The sequence below is a fragment of the Ambystoma mexicanum genome, chromosome 4p (genome assembly GCF_040938575.1).
Source record: "Ambystoma mexicanum isolate Mex_15411 chromosome 4p, UKY_AmexF1_1, whole genome shotgun sequence".
In the NCBI taxonomy this organism is placed as follows: domain Eukaryota; kingdom Metazoa; phylum Chordata; class Amphibia; order Caudata; family Ambystomatidae; genus Ambystoma; species Ambystoma mexicanum.
This window is the reverse complement of record NC_090927.1, coordinates 1,083,691,544-1,083,717,544: the sequence shown is the minus strand read 5'-3', so window position 1 is coordinate 1,083,717,544 and position 26,001 is coordinate 1,083,691,544. Positions and strand designations below refer to the sequence as shown.

The 26,001-nt window shown below is 44.8% G+C and overlaps 1 protein-coding gene across 5 annotated transcripts in view; it reads right to left on the bottom strand.

The window, feature by feature from the left end:
* Positions 1–4,560: 4,560 nt before the first annotated feature.
* The window catches only part of SASH1 (SAM and SH3 domain containing 1), a 673,306-nt gene continuing 651,865 nt past the window's right edge, over positions 4,561–26,001 (bottom strand). For all 5 annotated transcript variants that reach the window (XM_069606667.1, XM_069606665.1, XM_069606666.1 and 2 more), the window contains 2 exons: positions 14,948–15,079; positions 4,561–11,300 (listed from right to left, as the gene is read on the bottom strand). In XM_069606667.1, the coding sequence (XP_069462768.1) occupies positions 11,040–11,300; positions 14,948–15,079 (393 nt within the window). In that variant the 3' untranslated portion in view covers positions 4,561–11,039. The remainder of the gene's footprint in view (positions 11,301–14,947; positions 15,080–26,001) is intronic.

Below are 26,001 nucleotides of genomic sequence, written 5' to 3'. Positions count from 1 at the left end.
GACAAGATTTCCACCCCAGTTCGGCCCATGCAGCCACTTTGTCAGTAAGCCATATTTTTTTCATTCAGAAAGTCAGAGCCAATATATCGGCCCCTGGTTCCGTAGAGCCACTTCTTAGCCAGACATCTGCTGTGCCCCCCTCATTTCAGCACAAATCCTTCTCTCGATTTGAAGAGGTCACGGATGTCCACCTTGCTGAAGTAGTCTCACGGCTTAAATCTTGCTCCCCATTGGACCCGATCCCTTTGCATATGCTAAAGGCAATCGGGTACGAACTAGTCCCAGTCATGACTCAAACTATAAACGATTCCTTAACCCAAGGGGTTGCTCCTACCACACTCAAGCATCCTTTAGTTATTCTCCTTCTTAGGAAACCCACCCTTTACCCTGCACTGGCAGCGAATTTCCACCCAATATCGCTTCTTAGATTCCTATTGAAGGTACTTGAGGCCATAGTTATGCTTCCAATTAGGAACTTCCTTGATGATGCCTTGATCCTCAACCCTTTTTAGTCTGGATTCCGCCCCCTGACCTGGGTGGAGTCGCTCTCCTGCTATTATTGGATCTATCGGCCGCGTTTGACACAATTGAACCCTCTGTATTGTGCCAATGACTTAAAGAGGTCGGTATTTTAGGCATAGCTCTTTGATGGTTTACATCTTTTTTATCAGACTATTCCCAGTTGCTTTCTTTACCACCTTTTAGATCTAAGCCGACTCCCCTCACCTTTGAGGTCCCTCAGGGCTCGGCGTTGTCCCCAATGCTTTTCAATATTTACGTCCGCCGCTTGCCAGTTTAATTCATTCCTATTGCTGCTGTTTTTATTCATACGCAGAGGACACCAGCTGATCCTTAGAGTAGACCAACATCCTCTAGAGACAGCTGGGTGTCTGAAAGCTTGTTTGGCAGCCATAGGGGATCGGATGAACGCCAATTGGCTCAAATTAAATTGTGAAAAAACAGAGGTGTAAGTCGTGGGCCCACCTACCGCATGCCATTTTTCAACCCCTGACTTCTGGCCTTGGGGACTTTCCCAACACAGGTTGATGTAGTGAAAAATCTTGGAATCAAAATTGCAGCATCTCCCTCACCACACCCGCAGGTCAGTGCTGCATGCAAGACAGGCTTCTTTAAACTGAACTCTAAGTCTTACCTTTTCTTACGGAGTCCCTTCTGGGCTCTGTTGTCACTTCAGCTGTATCGGCACTCTCGACTATTGTAATGCTGCTTGTCTGGCTCAGCCTAAATATTTTGCTAAGAGGCCGAAAACTCTTCAAAATGCTGCAACTAGTCTGGTTGCTGGTTTGCCAAAATAGGTCCACATTTCACCTATTTTGGCCCAGCTTCACCGGCTCCCTCGTAGACAGTAGGATCAAATTCAAGGCCTTATGTCTGATCAATCGAGCCCTCCACAAAAAGGGTGCTTCGTTCCTTCAAGCGAAAATCATACCCTGTCTCCCAACCATAAATCTTTGCTGTGCGAATCTTGGGGTGTTTAGTTGTACCCTGGTTCAAAAAGAAGTGAGTTGGGTGCAGAGGAATTCTCAGTTGCTGTCCCTCAGCTTTGGAATACTCTTCCTACAGCATTGAGACTGATGGAAGATCATATCCAGACCCGGAAACGTCTCAAAACCTTTCTCTTCCCGAGATAGCTTTCGTCTGTGTATGTCCTTTTCCTGGATGGTTTCCTCGTCAGCGACAAGATACCTTAGGGTGCCATAGGGCTCTACAAGAAACGCCTATCACCACCCTTCAGGAGATGAATGATGGAGCTTTATATGTCTCCTCAAGTTTCCCGCCACTATGGCATGGTCCAGCTCCACTCAGCTAACCCAATACCCACAAATAAGGACACTAGGTCCCTCCATACATCGTATAGTTTATGGGGTCCAGGCCAACGATGCTCTGTTGGTGGTGCAGCACCCCCAACTGCTTGTCAGAGTAACACCGACAACAGGCATCTGCCGGTGGCCACAGTTCCAACTGGCATCAATTGGGCAGATTGGATGGGCAGGATGGTTTGGACAAAGCATGCCCAATGTTGCTGAAGTGCTACACCATGATCCTGGAATATGCTACATGACCCTGGAATATGCTAGAACCCTCCTCCTCAACCCCACTAGAGGAACAGTGGTGGTTGCATGGTCACAAGCAACCTTCATGAAGGAAGAGGACTCATGGGCCCGTTACACCTTCCTGTGCCATCAGCGCACATGCTTCCTTATGGCCATCATCCCCAGTGCACGTCCCTTGTCTTCTGACCTGCTTGATTCCCCCTCCACGGCTCCCCACCAGGAATAAGACATTAGCATCTCACGCCTGTAGGTTTTAACTGGTCGCATGGCAAAATAGTCCAATGCCAGGATTCTGTGGGCCGTGTAGGCACGGTTAAGGCCACTGCTCAGGCTCCTCCTCCTCCACCACCACCTCCACTACCTACCCTTGCTTCTCCCCCTGAGGTAGGTCCACCACCTGCTGTTACACCTCTGCAGGCTGATCCTGACCCTCCTTCTGGAAGTCCGTATAGATCTCCCTCTCATCCTGAGCAGACCCCTCGACCTGCTGGGCAGAGACCACTTTCTCCTCTATGCCTTCCACCCAGACCGAAGCCATACCAAATTCCTCCTCCAGGGCGCTTTCTGCCACCAATCACGCCTCCCACATCAGATTAAGGACACGCCCTCCTGCCCCTCCAATGTCTCTGTGGGAGCATCCAAACGGGGCCCAGAGTCTGCAGGCTCATAGACATGAGGCCTTGCCTCTTGATTGCATCCACAGGAGCCCTGCCTCCTCTCTGTGCTACTTGGCACCACCAGGGAATTGCTCCTATGGCTCAGTGCATAAACAAGAACCCAAAAGTGTGCAGTTCACAGAGAGCTAGAGCACAACCCCAAGTGAACGAACACGCAAACAAACCACGGAACAAACAAACCTATAACCTGAAATTAAAACTAATACACCACTCCACTACAATGTTCTACTAAAACAATACTACTAAAATATTATACAAATTAGTACACAAGTGTAAAAAATTGTGTGCGTTTTCAGGGGGTATACAAATGTGTAGTTATTTTTTTTTTATAAGGGGAGAGGCACAAGGTGAAAAGGCATTTATTTGTATTTTCTTAATGGGAAATTAGCAAGACACAGTCAGTCACACTGACCAAACAGCAAGTCAAATGGGCCCAAAAATATGCTAACAGCCAGAAACTACACATACCACTAACAGAAAAAACCCACCTCAAACTCCTCAAAACACAGTCTACAAAAATCCTACCACCACCTGCAAGTGAAAACTCGCTTCATGCAACACCTTCCATGACAGCCACAAAACAAAAAAACTCACAAAGAGGAAGTGAACTGGGCCATACATAAGTGGACCAACTTCTTTTCGGTGATTTGTAGGTTTTTGTCTGGCTGAACGAACATGAGTAATCATCACCTGAGAGGGTCCTGACTGGCTAAACAACACACATATAAAAGCCATTATTTGTCAAGAGATCTGCCATGACCGATTTTACAGACAAGCATCACGTGACACCCGGAAGTCAGATCAACTTTGTCTGGGTTTTGTCAGTGGCAAAACTCATCCAGTTCTCGCAGCAGGGAAGGATATTCACTAAAAGATTTGTTTGATACTGTGGGTCCATTGTTGGGGAGTTTCTCCAGGCCCATTCCTTGCCAAGATACAGGTGGTCCGCCATGTTGTCAAGTTTTTTGGACCCAATTGACCAGGTCCTGAAGATGGTGCATGTGAAGTGCAATGTTCAGACGGGAGCCAGTGGGGTGATTTTAATGCAGGAGTGATGTGCGCTTGCTTCTTTATGTTCCCCTAGTCCCTTTCCTTCAGTAATACTGCATAGGTGTCGTTACAGTCACCAAAGTGAGACAAAACCAGGACTCGCGCTAGCTTGACTTTGTGGTGAAAGTCCAAGATGGACATGGTTTTCAACAAAAGGAGTTAAAAATTGATGACATTTTCATTAAATGGCTCACTAAAGGCAACAGCGTGCCCTCTCTTAAATAGTAGGCGGTCCCGTCCACTCAGGATCTATCCTCCCGGTTCATCCCGGGAGGATAGCTCAGAGGCAACGTGCTCGCCTTGGAAACAAGACGACACTAAGCAACACGGGTTCGATCCCCGGGTCCGTTCTTAGAAACCTCTGGGTATTAAGCGCGTTATAAATACGCACACTAAGACATATTCCGGTTACAGCGCCTCAATGCCCCCAGGCTGTGTGAGCGCTTTAAAAATGCAAAAATAAATCAAAAAAATATGCTCCGTCAAGAAAAGGTCTAAATCAAAAATGGCAGTTAGGTTGTTGGAGTTTAGGGACAGCTGTCCCAAAGAGACAGTGGACTGCTTGTAAACATTTGGGAAATGAGTCCATAGTGGGACCTATGTTTCTCTTATGTAGTGGCAGTGGCAGTGTTTTATGCGTTTGTATATATCCCCCGAAACATTCTTTCTGTAGTTTACAAAATTGTGTGTTGCTCCCGTTTGGGCCAATGTAACACAATTACAATATTTTTTTTGTTTTTAACAATAAAACAGCGGCATTCATGAGACAGAGGAAATTTATTAACTTTTTTTCTTATGAACATTATGACACAAGTATAGACAAGTTTTAATACACAGGAAAAACCTTTAGTTGGCCACTGCTGGATGAAACAATACAATATTCTTTACACCGTCATATATATATTTTTTTCTTTACAATACAGTTTTCTTGGGCTGAAGCAGACTGCAAGGACATATGGTATTGGTATAATACAGTTACAGCAAATGGAGGAGAAAAATAAGTTATTTAAATATTGATTTCATATACAGAAAGTGCAACACGGTTAGTTGTTACATGACTTGCTTGAAGTATTGTATTTATATATTTTCCTCCAATGATGATAAGGATAGAAGTAGTTTGGACCCAAAGTATTATCACACAAATATTGCAAATCATTTGAATAGTCATGTATGTGTAAATTGACCTCTGGCATGCCACCGCAGTGGCCTGTACAGAACTGAGATTACCCTCTGCGAAGCTCCTTTGTTTGTAGACAAGGGCCCTCTACATTCTCTAGATAGAACATGGGGGAACAGTCCGCTAGCATGAGCTGGGAGTGGCGGGAGCCCGCAGCCCAGCGGAACAAACTAGCACACACTTGCTGGAGCACAACGGTGGTCATCCAAGTCCAGTGGAAGAGCGAAAGAAAAGCAAAGGATGTTCTGCAGACCGATGAAGGACAGTGACAATTTAGTGGAGGTTGTTTGGGTGGGCGGCAATACAACCTTTGACGACATAGGCATGCCAAGCCCAGGGTGGGTGTATACCGTCCCGGGACCCATCTTCCATGTCAGCGACAAATGTCAGATACCATCCAAATCAAATTCTGGTACAAGCAGAGAGCCCTGGGCACAACCTCTCCCATATAAACACAAAGCAGGCATCATTAGATGACCACAAGTCAGCAAACAAGAGGCCTGAATAATTTTTAGCCAGGTTTTTCGCTTCTTATGCTCAGTTTGTAATGGAAAAAGAGTTTAAAAACACAATTTGGTTCGGCAGAGCTTCTCGTAAGGTGGATCTGAAAAGCACACGTTTACAATCAATTGAGAGATCCAAGTAAATTTGCTGTGGGCTGAAATCTTTGCTGAGCGACAACACCTGTGCGTATTTGATGGTGGAAAGAAATGGCGAGGTGGTGCAGATTGTGTTTCACAAATACAAATGGGTTAGCAACTGTGGGAGAGTGACTCTCCCACAGTCACTATTAGACAGTTCGCACCAGGCCTGATTTTGGAGCCTTAGAATTCAAATCCTAAAGTCATGTGTCTGGCAAGGACCGAGTCTGGCTTCTGCAGTCTTGGAATCGATGTACCCTTGTTGCATCCCAAATACAGAAAAACTGCAGAAACCATCCCGGAATCAAAGTTAAGAAATATAAACTGTGCTCATTTCAAAATTCAAATAAAAAATAACCCTTTAGGGCATGCTATTTTGAGTTTTCAGAATGGTTCCTGCAATGACTACATGTCACAAACATGTTTCTGCCGAGTTGTTTATCCATGCACATTTGTACCTTTAAAAAAAGTCAACACCACAGTCTTGTATTTGACAAAAGACAAGTGTAGGCAGTGTGGCCAGTCTTAAGATCACACCTCTTCTCCCATATTAGAAACGGCACAGACCCAGAGAGGCACCATTGGCAGGCTTAGGAGGTGGGGCATGTGTGTAGTTCAATAAACTCTGCATCCTGCTCGATGTCTTTATATACAATCATCCATCATCACACAGTCCACGGGTCTCCTGACAGACAGAAGCTGAAGGCTTTTTGTACAATACAATGAGTCTGTTAAAAATGTATCTAGACATTGAAATCAAACAGGCAAAGGCGTCTGCTCCAAAAGAAAAGCCAGAGGGCGAGTTCTTTAAGCACTGCAAATTAACCAATTCAGTGACTACATTAGTCTAAACCAAACGTTTGGCACCAGGGACATGTTTAAAATTATTTTTTTTTTTAAAAAATCACAGTTCTTTCAATCTCTTCAGTAAATAACTGAGCATCTTTAAAGAAAACATTGCTACACAAATAAACTATGTTTGTTGTTTAAAGCATCATACTCTGTGGACATCGACTATAACCCTTGTGTGTTGGAATTTGCGTTTTTAGTATACCGGAGACTCACGCAAGAAGGACAGATATTCCAAGTGATTGGGGAAAAAGGGGGCAATGGAATTGCACGTCACTCCTGCAATCCAGGCTACACAGTTACACAGGGTCCTTAATAACACATACCACTAAAGCCAAGGCATTTCCTAGAAAGCATCGGCAAGCCTGAGAGAAAGACGGTGATCATTTGGCTTAGACTTAATATTTGCGTACATGGACCTTAAGCTCATCATCTTCCTTTGCGCCCATTGAATCCATGAGATGGTGTGCTACCACATAGTTCCAATAATGTGATTTGTTATGTTATGGCGGCAATGTTGTGAAAAAAAGGCAACCACATTCTTTTTAACCATGCCCACATCTTGAACAATCCGCCACAATAGGTGAGGATTCCAGAATATCCTTATGACAAGGTCTAGTTGGGTTCTGGGACCTATTGTGAGATTCGCCAGCGATGCTCTTCAGGAGATATGTCACAATTCATTATTAAAATCAAGAGTGTGCAGAACTGGGCAACGATCTATCGGTACTTGCTCGCAACAAATTCTAATTTTGGCAGTTTCTCAGGGATTAGCAGTCCTTTAGTGGACGATATCATGATGACTTGGCGAAGAACACAGACTTGTACGAAAATCATCTGGGCCACCGAAACCACACTCTGCTCTTAAAGCCAAGGAAGATATGTGACATTGCAACAAAGTTATTCCTTAGCATTGGAAACAGGGAGCAAATAAGGGGTACGGAGAAGATACGCCAGTCCTTGAGCTCTAATCTTCGCTTGGAATGTTGGATCCCAGCCTACGCAGCATCTGGCATCTGTGACATTGCAATTACACAGCCCATTTACTGCCACTTTACCGACCTCCCAAAATTGAAAGCCTCAGTTTAGACAACAAACTGAAGCTATGATATTTTAACTGCTCATTTTGTTTTAAGATCATTTGTGAATGCATCATTTATACTGCAAGTTATTCGAAACGATTTACTTCCTACAAATAGCTGGCCCAATGGCACATAGATATCATTAACAAAAAAAAGGGCCCACCATTCAATCAGAGTCATCGATCCTTAGTAGTGGCAAAGGGGTATAAACATGGACGAAATCAGTAGCTTGCAGCTTAGAAAGTACCCAACAGGAGTGAGCTCCTTTGCCTCCCGCATTGAGAGAACTGGACATTTCTCATTTTTTAAAGCTTGTTGCCAATTGGGATTTCTGAATACCCTGAGACCCCAGGATAATGTTACCATTATCATAGGAATAGAAACATTCCACGTCAACGATCCTCCAGCTCACACGTGCCAGGAAGAATGCGCTGCACACATTTAGAGTGGAATTTGTAAAAGCTGGCATGCCATTGTGGAGCCAAGCAACATAAAAAGAAAGAGGTTTAGCATATGGAACACATTGCGAACCGCAAAGAAGTGGGAGCGCGGTCACTTGGGTATTTGGAACGCATGAAGCGGGAGGCTTCAAATATTTCCCCGCCACTTATTCAAGAAATTGAGGAGGTGTCATTTACACACCCTATGTCCTGTCTAGCTAGCACCCATCCTTTCCCTCCTTTCTATTATCATTTTGTGCTGTCATCAGGATCGGCCAATTGTGCAGTGACTTTCGCGCATCAACCATCTCGAGTCCTGTGATGCTTCCATCAAGAACAGTCACAACCATAGTCCTAGTCTGCCCTTCTTGATATGTGTGCATTTGTAATACCCGTGTGTGCACTCACAGCAACATAGCACAGGGAAAAAGGATCTGCGTCTCACTTTTCCATACTGACTTCACCATGTTGGCAGTGGGAAAAATTGACCTGGCAAAGAAAGTATGTCCTGTCCCACACTACACTACAGCTGTGGCACCTCGGTGCATGGACATAGAATAGCTGGTTGCAGCCCCCACACAAGAGAAGTTTCTGCTGCAGGGAGTTCAGCGCGTTGTAAAAGGAAATTTTATTAAATATTGTCAGACAGCTGGGATTTTGAACATTTGTGCTCAGAAATGAAAAACTTAAGGCAAATCCCAAAGATATCCAAACAGCATTTTCGAAGACCATATAAATGTACCTTTTGTGGGTCTGCTCTGCCCTCCCTTGGGTTACAGAGCAGAAATGGGTTGCCAGGAATTTGGGCAGGGGGATAGGTGGCGAAAGAGACCTGGGACTTTCTCCCAAACCCCAAATTAGTTTACACACACCCCTTAATTGCACGGAAAAGATAGAAGTGGCATTCACAAGGCTGGGTGACTTATGCATGCCTGGTTAGTAGCTTACCACTTGAAATGTTGCACCCTGGGTTCATGAAATAAACAAAAAATATGTCCCCGCTAGATAAAACTGGACCCAGACATATGGCTCGGCCAAGCTTTTGGGATATACTTGTGTGAAGGAAAGGCACTGGGCTTTCTGTGCAGCTAGGGCAGGGCAATGACATAAATACGGATAATCAGAAAGCATTCCAGCTTCGGCCTTCTTTCTCCTGGGCGTACTTTACATGGCCACAAGTTGTTCTCCTGGTGGAAAATACCACGGTGGTCAGCTTTCAATGGATTGCTCGAACATGCATGAACACAGTGGGTCACAGGGATTTGTTCTCCAGCATATAGCATGAACTGGAGTTCCAAAAAGGTGTCCCAATGCATCGTTAAGGGGTAGGAATCCTAAAATCCAATTGGTCAAACCCCCGCGAGGAAATCTTTGTGGATACACTCTACCAGGACACACCGGATTGCACCCGCCAATTGAGCTTGGAGTTACTAAAAACATGTTTTAATGTTTTCTTTCTCTGATCTTGAGGTTTGCAGTCTCCCCAACCACGTGAGACTCTTTTTGGGAAAGGATCAGCAACTTCCAGAAACGCCAAACACATTGTTAACTGTGAACTGCAGAACTCTGAGCAGGATGTGTGCTTGCAATATCTTGATTCTTTGTGATGGATTGCTGTTCTTGTACTACTAGGGCTCATCAAAAAGAAGGTGTGGTCATTAAGTCAAGTAAGACCTGCAACAGAGCATGCCCTGTCCCAGACAATTGGAAACAAAAAAAAAAGTAAAAAAGTATGCATATTTACAAATAACACAAAAAATAAAAATCAATAACATATATACAAGTAGAAATCTTTGCAAAGTTAACCCCGGGTTGTAGTGCTATTTGTAAAAAGCAGCCGCCACATAGTGAGAATTTGCTGCTGCAGCCTCTATGAAATATTTGAAAATTAAGGTGCCTCACTGGTGCTGCAGTTTTAGGCATAGCTAGCGGAGCCCACCGAGCTAGCACTAGTAGCTAGGATCAGACGACCCCCCCCATTCAGCCACAGTCAGACATTTAGATAGTGAAACACATTTGAAACCATGAGCCTAATTTTTGTTTAATGAGGCGATCTCTCTCCGAGTCACAGACTGAGTCAGAAAGATCGCCATTGCTGACGATGACCGATTGGGGGACACCGGGGCAATAAGTCTGCAAACGGCCGCACCTGTAAGCCGCTTTAGCTTGCACATTTTTCATAGGGGATGCACCAGAAAAAGCATTTTTTTGCGCTGAAGTCTCCGGCGAAAGATAAAAAAAAAACCAAACCAACCCGGTGTTACGACCTCTCTGGACTCCAATCCATCACAGAGAAATAAAAACAAATGTGGAACGCAAGAACAAGCAAAGGTGATTGTTGGCACAACTCTACTGGAAAGAACCTCGGCAGACAGACAAACTGGTTACAATGGAAGAGAACCCCCATAATGCCACTTTCCATTCAAAGAGCCAGCAGTATGACCGGAAACATTCATCTAGGCGGTTGGAGGTGAATTGAATACTAGCGGGATGGCTCGTTACAAAAAAGCATACATGTTTTAAGGCAAAATTAGCTGAATGCTTGGGGAAGCAGCTATACAATGACCCCATTCGTTACAGAAAATGAGATTGCAAGCACAGCACGATTTGTCGTCCCGGCAGCAATAGAGATTCAATGCTTGCAAGCCTAACTCCAGTCCAATTACTTTGGCCTAACTAACGGCTCTGGGTCCTGGAAGCGATTGAGCAAACAGCTGTGTAAGTGAAGGAATATAAGTGTGCCACTCTTGGGTTGGCCCGCAAAACCACCTTCAAAAACCCTTAACGGAATGGCATCCCCCTTTTTATTGTTCTTGATGCTATTCTTCTGTGGAGGCTTCATAGCCCGCTGTTGTGGTCCTATCACGGTTTGCAACTTCCGTAGCAGGGAGAACTAGAGGAAGCCAGAGGTCACCAGTTTGAATTGCCACAAGCCTCTATATCCTGGTCAGATGGTCCACTTGCTCCATCTCCGGTGCTATCTGCCACAAGAGCAATTGATTGTGCAATGGATGGAGGTCGCGTGCACCGTAGCCACGTTCCTCAGTGCTAGTCCTCATCCGGCGTCAGGATCTTTAGGAGGTTTGCGGCTGTCAAGAGCTTGCTTACGTGTCTCTCCTCCTTGATTCCAGCGGCCTGCAAGTGGGCTCGTGACAGAGAAGGCACTTTTCCCAGCGTGCTGAACCCCGCGTCCTGTAGAGGGCCCGCGTACATGGGCAGTCCAATAGAAACAAGCCAGTCAGTGACTGACGCGATATGTCCAGGTGATAGCGGCTTCCTGCAGATTTCCGTTAGGCCCCCACTTGGAATCTAGAAGGATAGTATATAGAAATACCACAATGAGACATTTAAATCAAAAAAATATCTTGTAGCAGTTAAGAAAAATGCAGTTATCTCAAAGCATTGTATGTTAAGCCTGTTATGAAATCAAATTGCATGCCACGCTCAATATAACCAGCATAATGGAAAACAAATGGTCAGATCCTTAACAAAAATATTTATTTTAATAATTGTGAGGTTTTACATGCACTACCAATTATACAGATCGCTTCCTGATTAATTAATTTTCGTTTGAATATATTCGAAGCTTTTCCCAAGAATGTTCTGTATGCAACAAGGGTCCTGCTTCCATATACCTCTGTCAATTACCAAGCAATCACTCAGCATTACCCAACAGTCCCTCAGCTTTCCCAAACACACCTTTTTGTCTCTAGGGGCACATAGAAATGAAACATTTTTGTAATTGTCCAAGGCGAGTTCCCTGTTAAGTTTCACTGCTCAGCTTAGATAAAGAGAAGGGAAGACTCAATGTATTGCCAAGGCATGACCCTTCACCTTAGCAACAGGTCTGTTAAGCTATGCGTCAGACCATTTGTTCTGAAATGTTAGATTTTGTGGGTAATATTCTTCATATGAATGTAATCACATTTGGGGTGACTTGCCAATCGTTGGGACGTTTCACGTACAGAAGGGGGAAGTCTAATTTGGATGTATGTTACGGGAGGATAGCTCTGTGGCAATGCATGGGTCTTGGAAGCAAGACCACGCTGAGCAAACAGGTTCGAATCTCGGATCCACACACAAAAAAAACAAGCGCGTTATAAATAACCTGCACTGCCTCAATTAAATGAAACTAGCACCTAGATACCGACTGTTTAAGTGCACTGCAAATAAATGCAAATATATATTTTTTAAATATATATATTTGTGATTACCGGAGGGTAATTTTGGTAGTCCGGCCACTATGCAAGGTTTCAATGTGATTCTTATAAATCCTTGTGGTCATTATATTTTTCAAACATTTGTATATTTTTTCTAGACTATTTCCCTTGCTTATAAAAGAGTGGGTGGTTATCCCACAACCAACCCCTTGGACTGCCACTTGCCACCCCTTTTTTTTTAAAAAAAAAAAAGATAATTTGAGATCAATTACAAAATTCATGTCAATGATCAGGGAAATGTTGCTACTTTCCCCAATTCTCCTTGCTGAGACTCCCCCACGCGACAGGTCTTCTATCAGCAGAATTTAGAGGCCAAGCCCCCCTCTTGCCCACATGCATTTCTGGGGAAGAGGGTGTGTGCTGAGAAGATTATGATAACCAGAGCAAAGATTTCTGGGAGGCATTTGCTATTAGATTTTGTTGTAAAAGTAATAATCCGACAATAGGTTGAGAGATAAAGCACACTATTCTAAAGCCATGTGTGCCCCTCACTCAGAGTTGGCAGAGGCTTCTTAGCAATTAGGGTCCTTTATCAATGCCTGGTGGGAGCTAGGGTGCTCTGGATCAGTGTGGAAAAGAGGGCAGTCATTATGATGGTGTCGTGCATTGGATATGCCAGTGTTGCCTGGTGAAGCAAATAATCCTTCAGTTATTAATCTAGCTCGAGCATTCATCCTGATGTAGTTGCAATTTTAAACCCATGATTACTTGGGGATAGCATGGAAGTAAATCATGAGCCCAAAAAACCAAGATGGCACAGGGATAGAGGGTAGCAAGTTCACAACAGACCTAGAAGCATCAACGCTGTTTGAATCGCTTCAGTTTGTGTCACCTCAGTACTGAGCGATTTCAGAGGACCTATTTGGACTTCTGCACTGATGAGCATCGTGTTTTCTGAGGAAGGAAGTCCTGTGCTTCCAGTGGAGCTGGGGTTGCCTGGGTATACGACAGCAACCAACTCTTGACATGTTACGGAACGATCTGGGCTGATCAACGACTCGTAAAGGCTCGCACCTTCACATGCACTGGGTGAGGAGCCAAACGTTTCTCTGTGGAGCTCGCGCGTGCCTTACAGATGAACAATACATAATATTAGACCACCACCCAAACTATATGCACCAAGCCACATCACTACTGCCTTTCATGAAATGCGACTTGGCTATTCATTTATGACTGATTAACTTAGATGCTAGACTTCTCCCTTTCCTGACTCCCCCTTCACCTTGCAGCCACCTTTTGGATCTTTTAACATGTCGTTCTTAAACATGGGATGCTGCACCTGCTGGCACACAAGCTGCACCCGGGTGCATTGGCTGTGTATGGCACACAGGGCCAGACCTGGGCACACGTGGACTGCAGATGGGTGTAGCTGGCTGTAAACGCTCAAACAGGACTGCACCCATCATACAATGACAGTCCCTCAGCAGAGGAGGCTGCACCCAGGGTTCAATGGGAACACTTCTGCATGCATGGCTGTCGCTGACATTTTGATGGCTAGCGAGACTGTAAGAGACATTAAATAAAGTCACATCTATTCTGTTTGGTGATGCTTTTTCTTTTTTTTTTTTTTTTATAAGTGCGGGTCATAAACGGATAACGCATTTTAAACTTTTTCAAAACATGCTCAAGAGATTGGAGTATAACATCGCTCAGCGGAGATGACCCCTTCCAAGTTAATAGACGCAATGATAACTGTTTGTTGTGAAATGCTTGTACAACACTTTTTGCCAGCATTTTAAAGTACCCGAGAAAATATGTCACAGTTCCGGGACAAGAGGGGCCATATCCAATTAAGTAACAGCTGCATTACATATTAATAGCATCGTCTAACAATGTGGCTCTAGGTGACATTGGGTTTTGCCCTGGGCTAAGAATGCAGAGCAATCGGGATCAGTGACGGGGGATGGGGGTGGGGGGCTATGCACTGTACAAGTGCACTGATCATTTCTGGCTCATATCAGCGACCTGAACCTTAGGGCAATTTGAACGGTGTTGTCGTGGCCTCATTTGTACAAAGGTTTCTTCCTGGTGTTTTGCAAAATCTAGTGTAGTGCTAAGGACAGTATTAGAAATTAGCACCCTGGGAGGTGCTTGCCACCAATGAGAATGCTTGCAACACGGGCTGTATTCACTAAGGAAAGCCAGCATTCCGAGCAGTCTCATCGGTGCCGGGCGCTTCCCTTCCCCGCTTCCCCTTAGCACCCATGTAGCTCCTTACACGGGTGCCAATGTGTTTTTTTTTGTTACAAAAGAAAGAAGACTTGCCTTTCTCCCTCCGCCCAACGCTGTACAGTGCTGTCAGCCAGGTAGTCCCTCTTCAATGTTGATGATATCAGTCATCAACATTGAAAACGCACTTCCTGGCTAACAGCACTGTGTGGCATGGGAAAGGTAATTTTCTTCCTTTTGTTACATTTTTTAAAAAAAAATATTAGCACCCGTGTAGAGGGCTACACGGGTGCTAATGGCAATATGGCCCGAGGTGACGGGCCCACCCTGTAGGTAACAGCCCACCAGCCTCGTTAAGCGACCCTCACTGCGCTCAGGCCCTTAACCTGGTTGCCGGGCCGTTACCTACAGGGTGGGCCCGCAACCTCGGGGCATATCGCCTCAGTATATGCTGTCAAGGTGAGAAAACATACGAAAGAATGAGACCTGCTAGGCGTCCAAATGCTCGAATCCTGCACGGGAAGTGACCCTGAACAGGCGCACTATGCAATACACAGAGTAACTTACCGCCATGCGCTGCTGCTTCCTCAGATGCTTAACCCGAATTTGGTCCATGATGGCAGCTAGTTCCTTTTCGGGTTGGTCCAGGTCTTCCGCATACCTCTCAATGAGAGCTTCAGGGATTCCACAGCGGCCATGCTGGCAATTTAGAGAAAAAACATGCACAATTAGTTTTAAAATACTGACCGTGTTAGTAATTAGAGAAAAAGAAATATTTCCATTAAAGGGATGCTTATTACAGCTTAATGGCAGAATCAATCAAGTAATAACTCATTACAACCCTATCAAGAATGGGAAGTTAATATGAAGAATGAAGAGTTCTCTGAACTGTATCTAATTAAGTAAAGCGAATTGGCAAGAACGTTAAAAAAAAATTTAATTCATGTATACAGGTCCTACATTCTAGAATACCAATTACAAATGTAAATAAAAAAATCTGTAAAGATGAATAGGGAGACATGTTGAATACTGGAATTTCAAACCAGATGCATTACGGAATTATTTAGGTCTACAATTAAAAAACAAAACATAACAATGTCAGAACGCCCCTCACTGGCCATTGGTTCTCGGTGGGTGGACAGTCATTTCTGAGCCACCCTCTGATTGTAGGCTAATGCGAGTGGGAAATGCAAGAACCTTTGGGAGACCAGAGGAACCCCGCTTATTATTCCCCCTTGCACTAAGGATGCATGTTTTTTTTTTAATGGTGAATGACCTAGCCATTTTCTGATTGGACATTTCACGGTGCGTCTACTGTACCAGTTCTGGGAAGACTAGCTGGAGTATGACTCTACATTGTCATTCACGTGGCGGAGAAACCAGCACGGCCGCCCTTGACAATATGCTTTTCCCATTTTATATGAATCCATAAAAGTAGAATTGGGATGTAAAGCTCCATTCAAAGACCACAATTTAGTTCAAACTCTTTGGTGCCACTAACGACACATTTTGTTAGTCATGACTGAAAAAGTCCCTTCGTTCACAACGAGGAGGAGGCTGCTGTCTGCCCAGTGGAAAACTCGGAGGGGGAGAGGGGTATTGGGGTATCCACTAATGGAAGAAGCAGACAAAAGCCACCACCCAGCACAGGGATCTGCACACAAAAAACGTTTGAGGTAAAGAGAATGAGGCTGCAGACCAATAATGGCATACATACTATTCCATCCATATATGCATCCTCATGTTGGTCTAATACCACATAACTAGATTAGCCGAGGCAATGGTACTGTGAAGATAGCAGGTTCCAGGTAAAGGGCAGTATGGGATTATTAATGATGCATTCTGCCTGCATTCCCCATTATGACAGTAATACATGTGTCCACCTTCCTGCTACCCTAGACGTCTGGTGCTGCAGCGTAGTAGGTAAGTAACGTGGTTTGCCAGTACTCACCTCAGCTCATTGACTCATGTTATCATCAAGTTATCCTCCTTGGAAGGAAAGAAGGTCCGGTTAGCCTTCCAGTATATCAAACTGTGAGCTTCGGGTTACACAAAGATCTCCAACCTAGAGCCACAGTTGGCAGCATGCTGCAGACCTGCCCTCTTGTGCTCACTTTGAGGACTACACTGCAGTTGAGAAGACAAGGGCCCATTACAAGACTATAAAAAGGATTGAACGAATGCCCTACTTCGGTCAGACTGTGTAATATAAATCATTGAGCCTTTTAATATAATTCTCAACTTCAAATCAAATGAAATATTGAGAAGAGGCTAAGTCGGTGTCTCAAATCATCACACATTGAGGAATGTCCTTGGAGCTGAGGTACGTAATCGACCTCGCGATCTGTTGTGCAAAACCTGCTATGGATTCTGAACGGTTTCACTTGCACTGTCTAATCCCTAGTCCACCGGATTCCCTTTGCTGGGCTGGCTCTGGTGTTGTGGCGGGCGTGTCCCAGTCTGCTTTGTCTCTCTTGTGAAGGGCTGAAGCTCTACAGTGTTCATGGACCCAATTCATGGAGTATCACCGCTCAGCAGTCAGCTTCGATACGCACATCAGGACATGTCTCAGTCTTCTAGGGGTTATTTAAGCACAATGGCTTCAAGAGACAGATGGCCATCAGATGTACACAACACCCTCTCTGTGTGGTTCACAGACCAGAGACCGAACATCGCTGATTGTGCTTTTGTTTATAGATTGCCAGATGGGTAGGACGTGCATCAGCCTCAAAGTCCCCCCACATAAAAAAATGGCAATGCGATGGATGCCGATTCTACTTTAGCGAGGATTAAGACCCATGGTTCTTCATTAGCACTGCTCGCAGCTTCTAACTCTCCATGATCAGACACCTGTGAAGAAGACATGCTCACAAAGTGTCTGAGCTGTGCAGGTCTCTACACCGACAACAGGTGGCAGAGAATTTTTCCTTTAGCACCAACTTGTAGACTAGAGAAGGACTGATCTACGAGCGCGCAGTAGCAACATGGTTTGCCAGGTCATTTACTTTGATCTGAGAAGCACTAGTCAATAGAGGTTTCTTACATTTATAAAAGCTTGTAAAAAGTAGTGAGAGTGGACGGTGTCCATTTTGTTGGCTTACAAGCCAAAACTGAAAAAAGATACATTTTGATGATGTGAATACGCTTCGATGGTATCCAGTCATTTTACCAAAAAGAATTCAGAGTTGTACGTTTTACCGAAGTAAAAAATACTAAAAATGTAAATATGCATATGGTAGTGGGGTAAAGGGTTAAAATGGCTTGGGATGGGGTTAAAAGGGTAGAAAAACAGAGGGCTTCGGGGGGACTTCTCCCAACCCTCCTAAAAACTATTTTCTATTTTTTAGCTCGGTAAAACGTACCACTCTGAATTTTACGGTAAAATCACATACAACCTGCTTCGATCTTAGGGCGTTACCTGTTCCATCTTGGAAAGTTTGCTGTCGAGTAAAATTTAGTATGATACCATTCGGGGGAACTTTCTTTTCTGTGAGTCCTTGCACGAATCAAGCAGCGATAACAGCACATGCAAATTGGTTTACTGGGCGGCGCCTGTGCTTTGTGAATGTACCCTCTTTAAAATGTTTGTTAGCAGAATGGAGATCACCCAGAAGGTTAGATACGTACGAGGGGCATCCTCAGAAAGAGCATATTTTATAGACTCTTTCCAGTAGAAAGTATTGCACACTAAATGTTAGTTCCTTAACCTAGTTTACTAGTTCCTTTATTTTAAAACTTGCTACCCTAAAGGCGTCCATGGTGTCAGTTTCAGAATGACGTGTTCTGTCTGTATCAGAGTCTGTAAGCTGAAGTCCAAGTCTGTGCGCTTCCTGTGTCTGCTTCGTATCTGAGTCACAAGAAATCCAGTCCTTCAACACATTTGAGTCAGAAAACACCGGGCCTTCAAACCGATCAACTGTGGCATCCTCTTAGACCAGGGTCTCGTGGTGCTGGAAAAGAGGAGACATTCCCGTCCTAGAAAAAGCTATATTTCATTTTCTCTTTGCAAGATTGGGTGGTCAGAGCTGGATCTATGCAGTTTTTGTGTGCCACTAGCAGAAACTGCGACCGTGGCATTCATATATATTTAGTTTTTTTTTTACAGTGCTCTGACTCTGTGCCTATCCCCCACCCCCTCTGCAACGTCCATAATAATTCCAGTGACTAACAGGAATGAAGAGACCAATGTTTTTAGTACCAGCATTAAAAGAAATGAATAAAAACCAGGAACCATTCAGCCAATGCATGAACTCCAGAGGACGGGGGAGGGGACCCATCACTGGGGGCAGATACTGCAATGGATTGCCATTTGGCAGGGGTGTAGGAGCCCTGGCCTTTTGATTTTAATTGATTTAATAAAGTTATGGGGGCAATTCCATCTTTGAAAGGGCAATCTGATCAGATTCCCCTCCCATAATCTCCACGCCTAAAGCATAGCATGTACCTGTGTCTGGGAGAGCAGTCCTTCAAATGATTCATCCTGTCCTAGAATGCCTGGAGTGAGTCTCACAGCATCTGGAGGATCAGATCAGCTAAGGCTCCCTTGTTCTGCTGCACCAAACTGCTCAGACTGTTGTACCAAGTTTGCTGCTCATCGAACCAGAGGCTTCTTGCCTGTGCTGCCTTTGGCACTCTTCGGGCCATTTGAACAGCATTGCCTGCATCTTGAACCAGCCCGATGCTGTATTATGCCCTTGCTGAGTCAGTCACATGCTAGCTTGAGTCAACTCATCACTGGGCCCAGACTCGAACCAGTGGAGTGTCACTTGCTGACTCATATCGGGGGTTACACCACGACTCATCCCAACTTCCAACTACCTCTTCACCAAATCGCACACTGGAGCAACAGGATCTCGTTGATCCTTCTTAGCAGTTACAATCCAACTTGACCCGGCTCGACTTTGAAGAGACCGATGAGCACCCCGACCTGCTTTGCCGACCACTACATCCAAACCATGCAGAGCTATCCCATTCAAACCTGCTCGACGCTTGCTTGCTAGTTGGGTCGAGACGATCCAGCGTACCCGAACTGAGCTTGATCTGCTAGCATCACTGCTCAAAGCCAGGTTTGACCCCAAATAACTTGCAAAGAACTGATACAGGGTACTATTGACCAATGTCTGCCCCCATGGCCCAAGTATGTGAACAACATTGTATGGCATGTTTTGTAATTAAAGCAGTGAGAAGTGGATCTAGAAGCAAAATCAAATGTATTGTTTTTTTAATGTAGTAATCACTGTGACCTTATCTAGCACTCATTTTGAGCATCTTGACAGGCACAGATGGTAAGGTGGGTTACTTGTTTTTACTATTTTGGCTACATTAGACCCCCACTTCAGCAGGACCCATGTATGGACATGACCCGCATTGAATTCTGTCGGGAACACAAGACAGACTTTACATAATCTAGTCCAAGAAGGCCGATCCAGCAAGGTTGGTCTTCTGTTCCCAGACCCCTCGCCTTGTCTTTTAGGGGAAGAGCGGGTGCCCCCCACCATAGCCCTTTAGCCTCCTCCATTTCATATCTGCAGGCTCCAGCTTCCTTCCTCGCCCCTTTGAAGGCTGCAACGCTAGTCCCACATACAGCACTTCACGGTTCTGTAAGCACCCTTTGTACGCCGGGCTTCAGCGTTTGCGGCATACAGTCCGCCAAAGTTATAAAGAGACCCTTACTTAATGGAACAGTTTACACACACAAGACTGTCCTGTAACTCTGAGTTAGACCCCGAAGAGGAGTATTTTTGTATTAAGTAAATCCCTTCTTTACCTAAGATTGTTGTTTGGACTCTTTGTGGACCTCACTTGGCTGTAGAACAGACCATAAACCCAGGGAAGTAATTTCACCAAAATGCCAGGGGTAGCGGAAGTGATGTCACATGACCCTTGACCTCTGATGACATCACAGAAAGTGATGACATTTGACCACACCCCGAAGTGGCATCACGGGAAGGAATGGTACACAACCTTTCAGCCCTTGACAAAACAGGAAGTGGCATCACATAGCATTGTTCCCAAGTACACTATGAAAAATATGGTTACGATATCACCAATGTGATATACATTTCATACAAGAATGGATCACCATATGTATCGTCAATGTGTGTATAGGCCCATATTACCAAATTAATGTGAATACAAGCAAACGTCCAAGGCCAAACGATAATGATGCGTTATTATATAGCACTTCCGCTTAAGCGCTTTATATAGAACAAATATACATAAAATATCGCCCAACCTGTGTTGGTACTCATTTATCGACCTGAGGAGGATGAAAGGCTGAGTTGGCCTTGCCCGGATTCAAACCTGCAACCTGCAGAATACACACACACATCGCAGCAGCAGGCACTCAACCCACTGAGCTATCTTACTGGCTATAGCTATCTTACCGGCTACAGTAAAATGAGCAATTACATGTCTGAATGTTCTCAAAGTCAGAACGCAAATTAAACTTTGTAGCGGATACCATTAAACTGGCAACTGAGATTCAACAGCAGGCCAGTTAATCTGCAGGTCTGGTGCAAAGCTGGCCACATGCCAAGCCTGCGTGGATCTACTTTTCAGGCTTCAGAGGTTGGCAAAATCCATACTATTAGGAGGGTTCATAACACTGTATTAAAGAATGTATATTGGCGCGGCAAATGCAGCGCACTCACACAGCATCCCGTACTCTGGGCACTCTTTACCTGATACAAGCAAACCAACATCCTGAACAGCATGCCAGGGAGATCAACAAAGCATTAATTGTGGCACAATGAAAGGGCCACTTTATGTGCTATGGTCAAACATTTCTACACTGTACACAAGGTTTTAGGCACAAGGATTTTGTCAAGTGACCGACGATACCGAGATGGAATTTCTTGTGATGATCATACCGAGAAAACGGCAGAAAAAAACATGCTAAAACTGCAACTTGCGAAAAGCAAAATACATATTCCGAAATGCATACTTTTTCTGCTCTAGGAAGTTTGTCTGCATTGTGATTTTGAGGTGTTTAAGAAAAGACTAAATCAGTGCCTCACCCCCTGCTGAAATAAACCTTTAATGAGGCTAGCAGTTATTGTATAGAATTCCAGAAAAACAAATAATGTGTTATTCCTATTCTTTCTGATTTAGTGTCACTGCATTACACTTGTGCAACACCGTTTTTTAAAATTGTTTTATTTATTTATTTTAAACGAGGCCTGAACAAGAAAGCCAACCACTCCAGAAACAGCGCTGGCCAAAGCCAAGGAGCTTCCATTTAATTTTTTTTTAAAAAGCATATTGTTTTTAGAATTAGAAAGGGAGACCACAGTGGTAGCAAGGCGACCCCCAAATGATATCCCTGCACAAACCACTTAACAAAAACATGAATAAATGTCTGTGGTATGCACAAGTGTTATCCTTTACCTTTAAATCACGAGACAAGATAGGACTTCATTCTCACCAATCAATGACACCAGGGTCCGAATTATAGATTTGGTCGGAAAAAAAGAAAAAAAACACATTCAAAATTACACCTGTTTTAGATATGCCAAATTATGGCATGGGGTGTAAACCTTGCAATGTTTAAACCATGGGGAATTTCAGAAGAAACAGTATATGGTAAATAGTGCATATTGTGTTGTAGTGCCTCGATGGATGTAGGCAATTTTGTTTTTGAAATGGTCGGCAAGGACGTTGCATAGTTTCTGTGAGGGTACCATAGTGGTGTTGCATCCCAGTGGGTTTCTCAATTAATGTATGATGTTGAACAGTTCCTTTTGGATGTTGGCGGCTTTGGTGATTCGGTCGACGTATTTCTTTTTGGCCTTTCGAATTTCCTTTTTGTAAGATCGGATTTGTCGTTGATATTGTGATTATTTTGTCTGGTCATATTTTTTTCTCCATTCTAGTTCGAGCTTCTTGTTTCTTTTCATGGCCCTGAGGGGAGGAATAAACCATTTTGCCATTGCGCTCTTTCGTGATGGGGTGAACGTTTTTTCCTGGGAGATGATGTTCATTGTTTTGGCGATGCATTTATGAAATAGGTCTGTTTTTCCATTCAGGTGGGCTTCGTCCAGGTTGATGGTTTTGTGAGTTTGAGTTGTTGTATTAAGTTGCTACATTTGATTGTCTTCCAGTTTCTTTTACTGATAGTTGGAATTTATTTGGGCTGCTTTAGTTGGTAGCATGACCACAAATGAAAGGATGAGTTGGCCGCTCCAGAACATCTGTATTGGTGGTGCAGTGGTGATCAGGGTTTTCTTGGCGAAGATTGCGTCAAGCATGTGTCCCACTGTGTGTGTTGCTCCTTTAACCATCTGGCATAGTTTCATTGTTTTGAATTAGTGATTTTTGTGATTTTGAATTTTCTTCTTCAAACCAAATGTTTGTCCCAGAGGATTATCAGGTGTTCATGCTTTTTTTTAAACAATTTTATTACATATTTGAACAAACAAAACCAATGCAAACCAAACACGCAGTGTAAATATCAATAATACCATTTTGACATTATTCATTATGCAATTTTGGTCACTGCTCCCCTTGTTCCACCCCCCCTTACGAGCCTATTTATTCCACTCATTCTGTATCCGCACCAATTGGTGGGGTCTGATTTTCAGTGGATTCGGTCAGATCTTGTATCGTTCCAAACAGTTCCGCTATCAACGATTTCCATGCCATCAGGGTTCCCACCTCTTCCTCTCCCCCTATGTTACTTGCCTCCTGCCATACCATGGTCTCTGCCTCCGCCCACTTCTGCAAGTCTTTCCACCACATCTCCACCCGTGGCCTGTGACAAGCCTTCCATCCCATGGCAATACGTTTTGCGAGCACATATGCTAAATCCTTCAGTTTATTGACATGCTTACATTTCTGCGATCTAGGGAACCCCCCCAGTAGGCAGGCCCAGGCTGAGTCTATGACAATAGTGACCCCCTTTTCCGCTAGCTTCCCCGCTACTTCGCTCCAGAAGCGCTCAATCACCAGGCAGGACCAGAACATATGTACCACATCAGCTTGTTCTTCGTCGCATTTGGGACATGCTTGTCTGCCGGCATTTTCGAATCCCGATATCCTCAGAGGTGTCATGTATGCCCTGTGCGAGGTATATAATTGTATTGGTTTTAGTCTAGCGTTTCTTGACACCTTTTTATGATACCCGAGGGCACGTTCCCACATCCCGTCCTCTATCGGGGCTCCCACCTCCGCTTCCCAGTCTAGTCTGTTGCGTTAGTTCTTTCCCAACCTTGGACATCATCATTTCGTATAATCTAGAAATCTCGCTACGTAATAGACCTCATAGTTAGGCAGTTTTATTCCCCCCTTTTCATAAAAGTTCTGCAACTTCCATAGTGCCACCCTATTTCTGGTACCCTGCAACAGGAAATCTCTGCACATGCCGTTCAGTCTGGTGAAGAACTTCTTAAGTATTAGGTACGGAATGTTCCCGAAATAATGCAGGAGCCTGGGTAAAACCACCATCTTGAGCACTGCACCTCGCCCCATCATTGCTAGAGGCAACTTCACCCAAAATTTCATACTCTTTTCAAATTTCACTATGGCAACCTCGGTATTGTGCCTATGTTCTTCTTCCACCATGTGGTACACATCTATCCCAAGGTACCGAAAAGTACCAACAGCCCAAGGAGCTTGCAGCACCGGCAGCCGCCCGACAGGGATCCCCTTATAATTACCTAGCAAGAAAATAATAGATTTCTTAGGGTTCACCGCTATGCCGGACAGCCTCGCATACCTATCCATGACCTCCAGGATGTACTGGAGATTCTCCTCCAGGTACCTCAGGTACAGCAGCAAATCATCCGCATACAAGGAGATCAAGTGTCGCTCCCCTCCCACCTCTATAGTATCGTACTGTTGTCTGAGGTATATCGCCAAAGGCTCTAAAGCTAATATTTACAGCATAGGGGACCATGGGCACCCTTGTCTGGTACCTCTGCCTAGTTGCCATCTCTCGGAAATCACTGCTCCTGTTTTGACTCTGGCCAGCGGTTCACTATATAACATCTTTGCCCATCTTATGTATCCAGGCCCCACACCATAGCCCGCTAAGTCTGCCAACAGCCATGGCCACTTGACAGAATCAAAGGCCTTCACAGCGTCTAGGGACACTATTGCCATTTCACCCTCATTCTTGCTCCCCCACTCAACAACCCGATGGAGTCGCCTGTGATTATGAGTTATGTTCCTATTCGGGACACAGCCCGTCTGGTCGGGGTGTATTAGTTTGCCAATGACTCTTCGCAGTCTGCTTGCCAAGACAGCTGTCAATATCTTACTGTCCTGGTTCAGCATTGACAGTGGTCTATAGGAGCCACAGCTGTGTCCAGGCTTATTGGGCTTGGGAAGTGGTATTATGATCGCTTCTCTAAGTGACTCTGGCAGCCGTCCCATCTCAAACGCTTCATTTAGCAGATCTAACATCGGGGGGAGCACTTCTGCTTTATACACTTTATAAAACTCACTTGGAAACCCGTCCGTCCCCGGGGTCTTACTAGTAGGTAGCTGTCTCACCACTTCTAACTCCTCCAAGGTAATCGGTGTGTCCAGCTCTTCTCTTTCTTCGGCACTTGTTGTGGGCAGACCTATGTCTTCTAGTGCTTCTGTTATTTCTACATAACTGCTTCTCTCCACATCCCTGTATAGTTCCCTGTAGTAATATGCAAACTCCTGATTCACTCCCTCCTGGGTGTCAGCTACACTGCCATCTTCTCTTGTTATTGTCCTGATGGTGGGTCTGGGGATCTCGCTCTTGTATAACCATGCCAAACGCCTCCCTGTTTTATCTCCTCCTGCTTGCGGTCTCTCTATATATTTTCTATAGTTAAGGTTACACAGTCTATCCCATAGCTCTGTGCATGTCTGTTGCAGTTTAAGTATCAGCTCCATATCTATTCCAGCATCATCTCTCCCCCTCAGCGCCTTTTCCAATTCCCTTTCTGCTTCATGTAGATCGGCCAGGAGTCCTCCTTGCAGGCTTTTAGATTTTGCTATGGCTACGCCCCGGAAAACGCCACCTTAAAAGCTTCCCATAGCGTGCTCGCTGAGTCCACGCTACCCGTATTCAACTCAAAGTAGTTTATAATCTCCTCCCTCACTTCTTCCCTAAACAGGGGATCTTTAAGCACCTCTGCCCGGAGACGCCAAGTAGGAATCCTCGCTCTTGGGAGGCAGTATTGCCAGCCCATAACCAGGGGTGAGTGGTCTGACAGGACCCTCGCCTTATATTCTGCTTGCACCGTCTCCATCATTATATCCGACGTGGCAAAGACATAGTCCAGCCTCGTATGCAGCTGTTGTGGGGCAGAATAGTGTGAAAACTGCCTTTCTTGGGGGTGTATCGTTCTCCACACATCTGCCAGACCAAAGTCGTCTAGCAGTGTCTGCAGCACTTTTGCCGCCGGGGCAGGTCTATCAAACTTCTGATCTATCCACCCTCGGGTTTAGTACAGAGTTGAAATCCCCTCCCCAGATCACCGCACTCCCCATGCACATGCTAAGATTAGTACTCAGGGTTCTGAAATATGTTGCCGTATTCTGATTGGGTGCATATGTGTTCACGATACTTCTCTCCCTATTCTCCACCAATCCCCTCAGTATGACCATTCTCCCCATCTGCTTCCGCAGTTTCCTGAAACAAG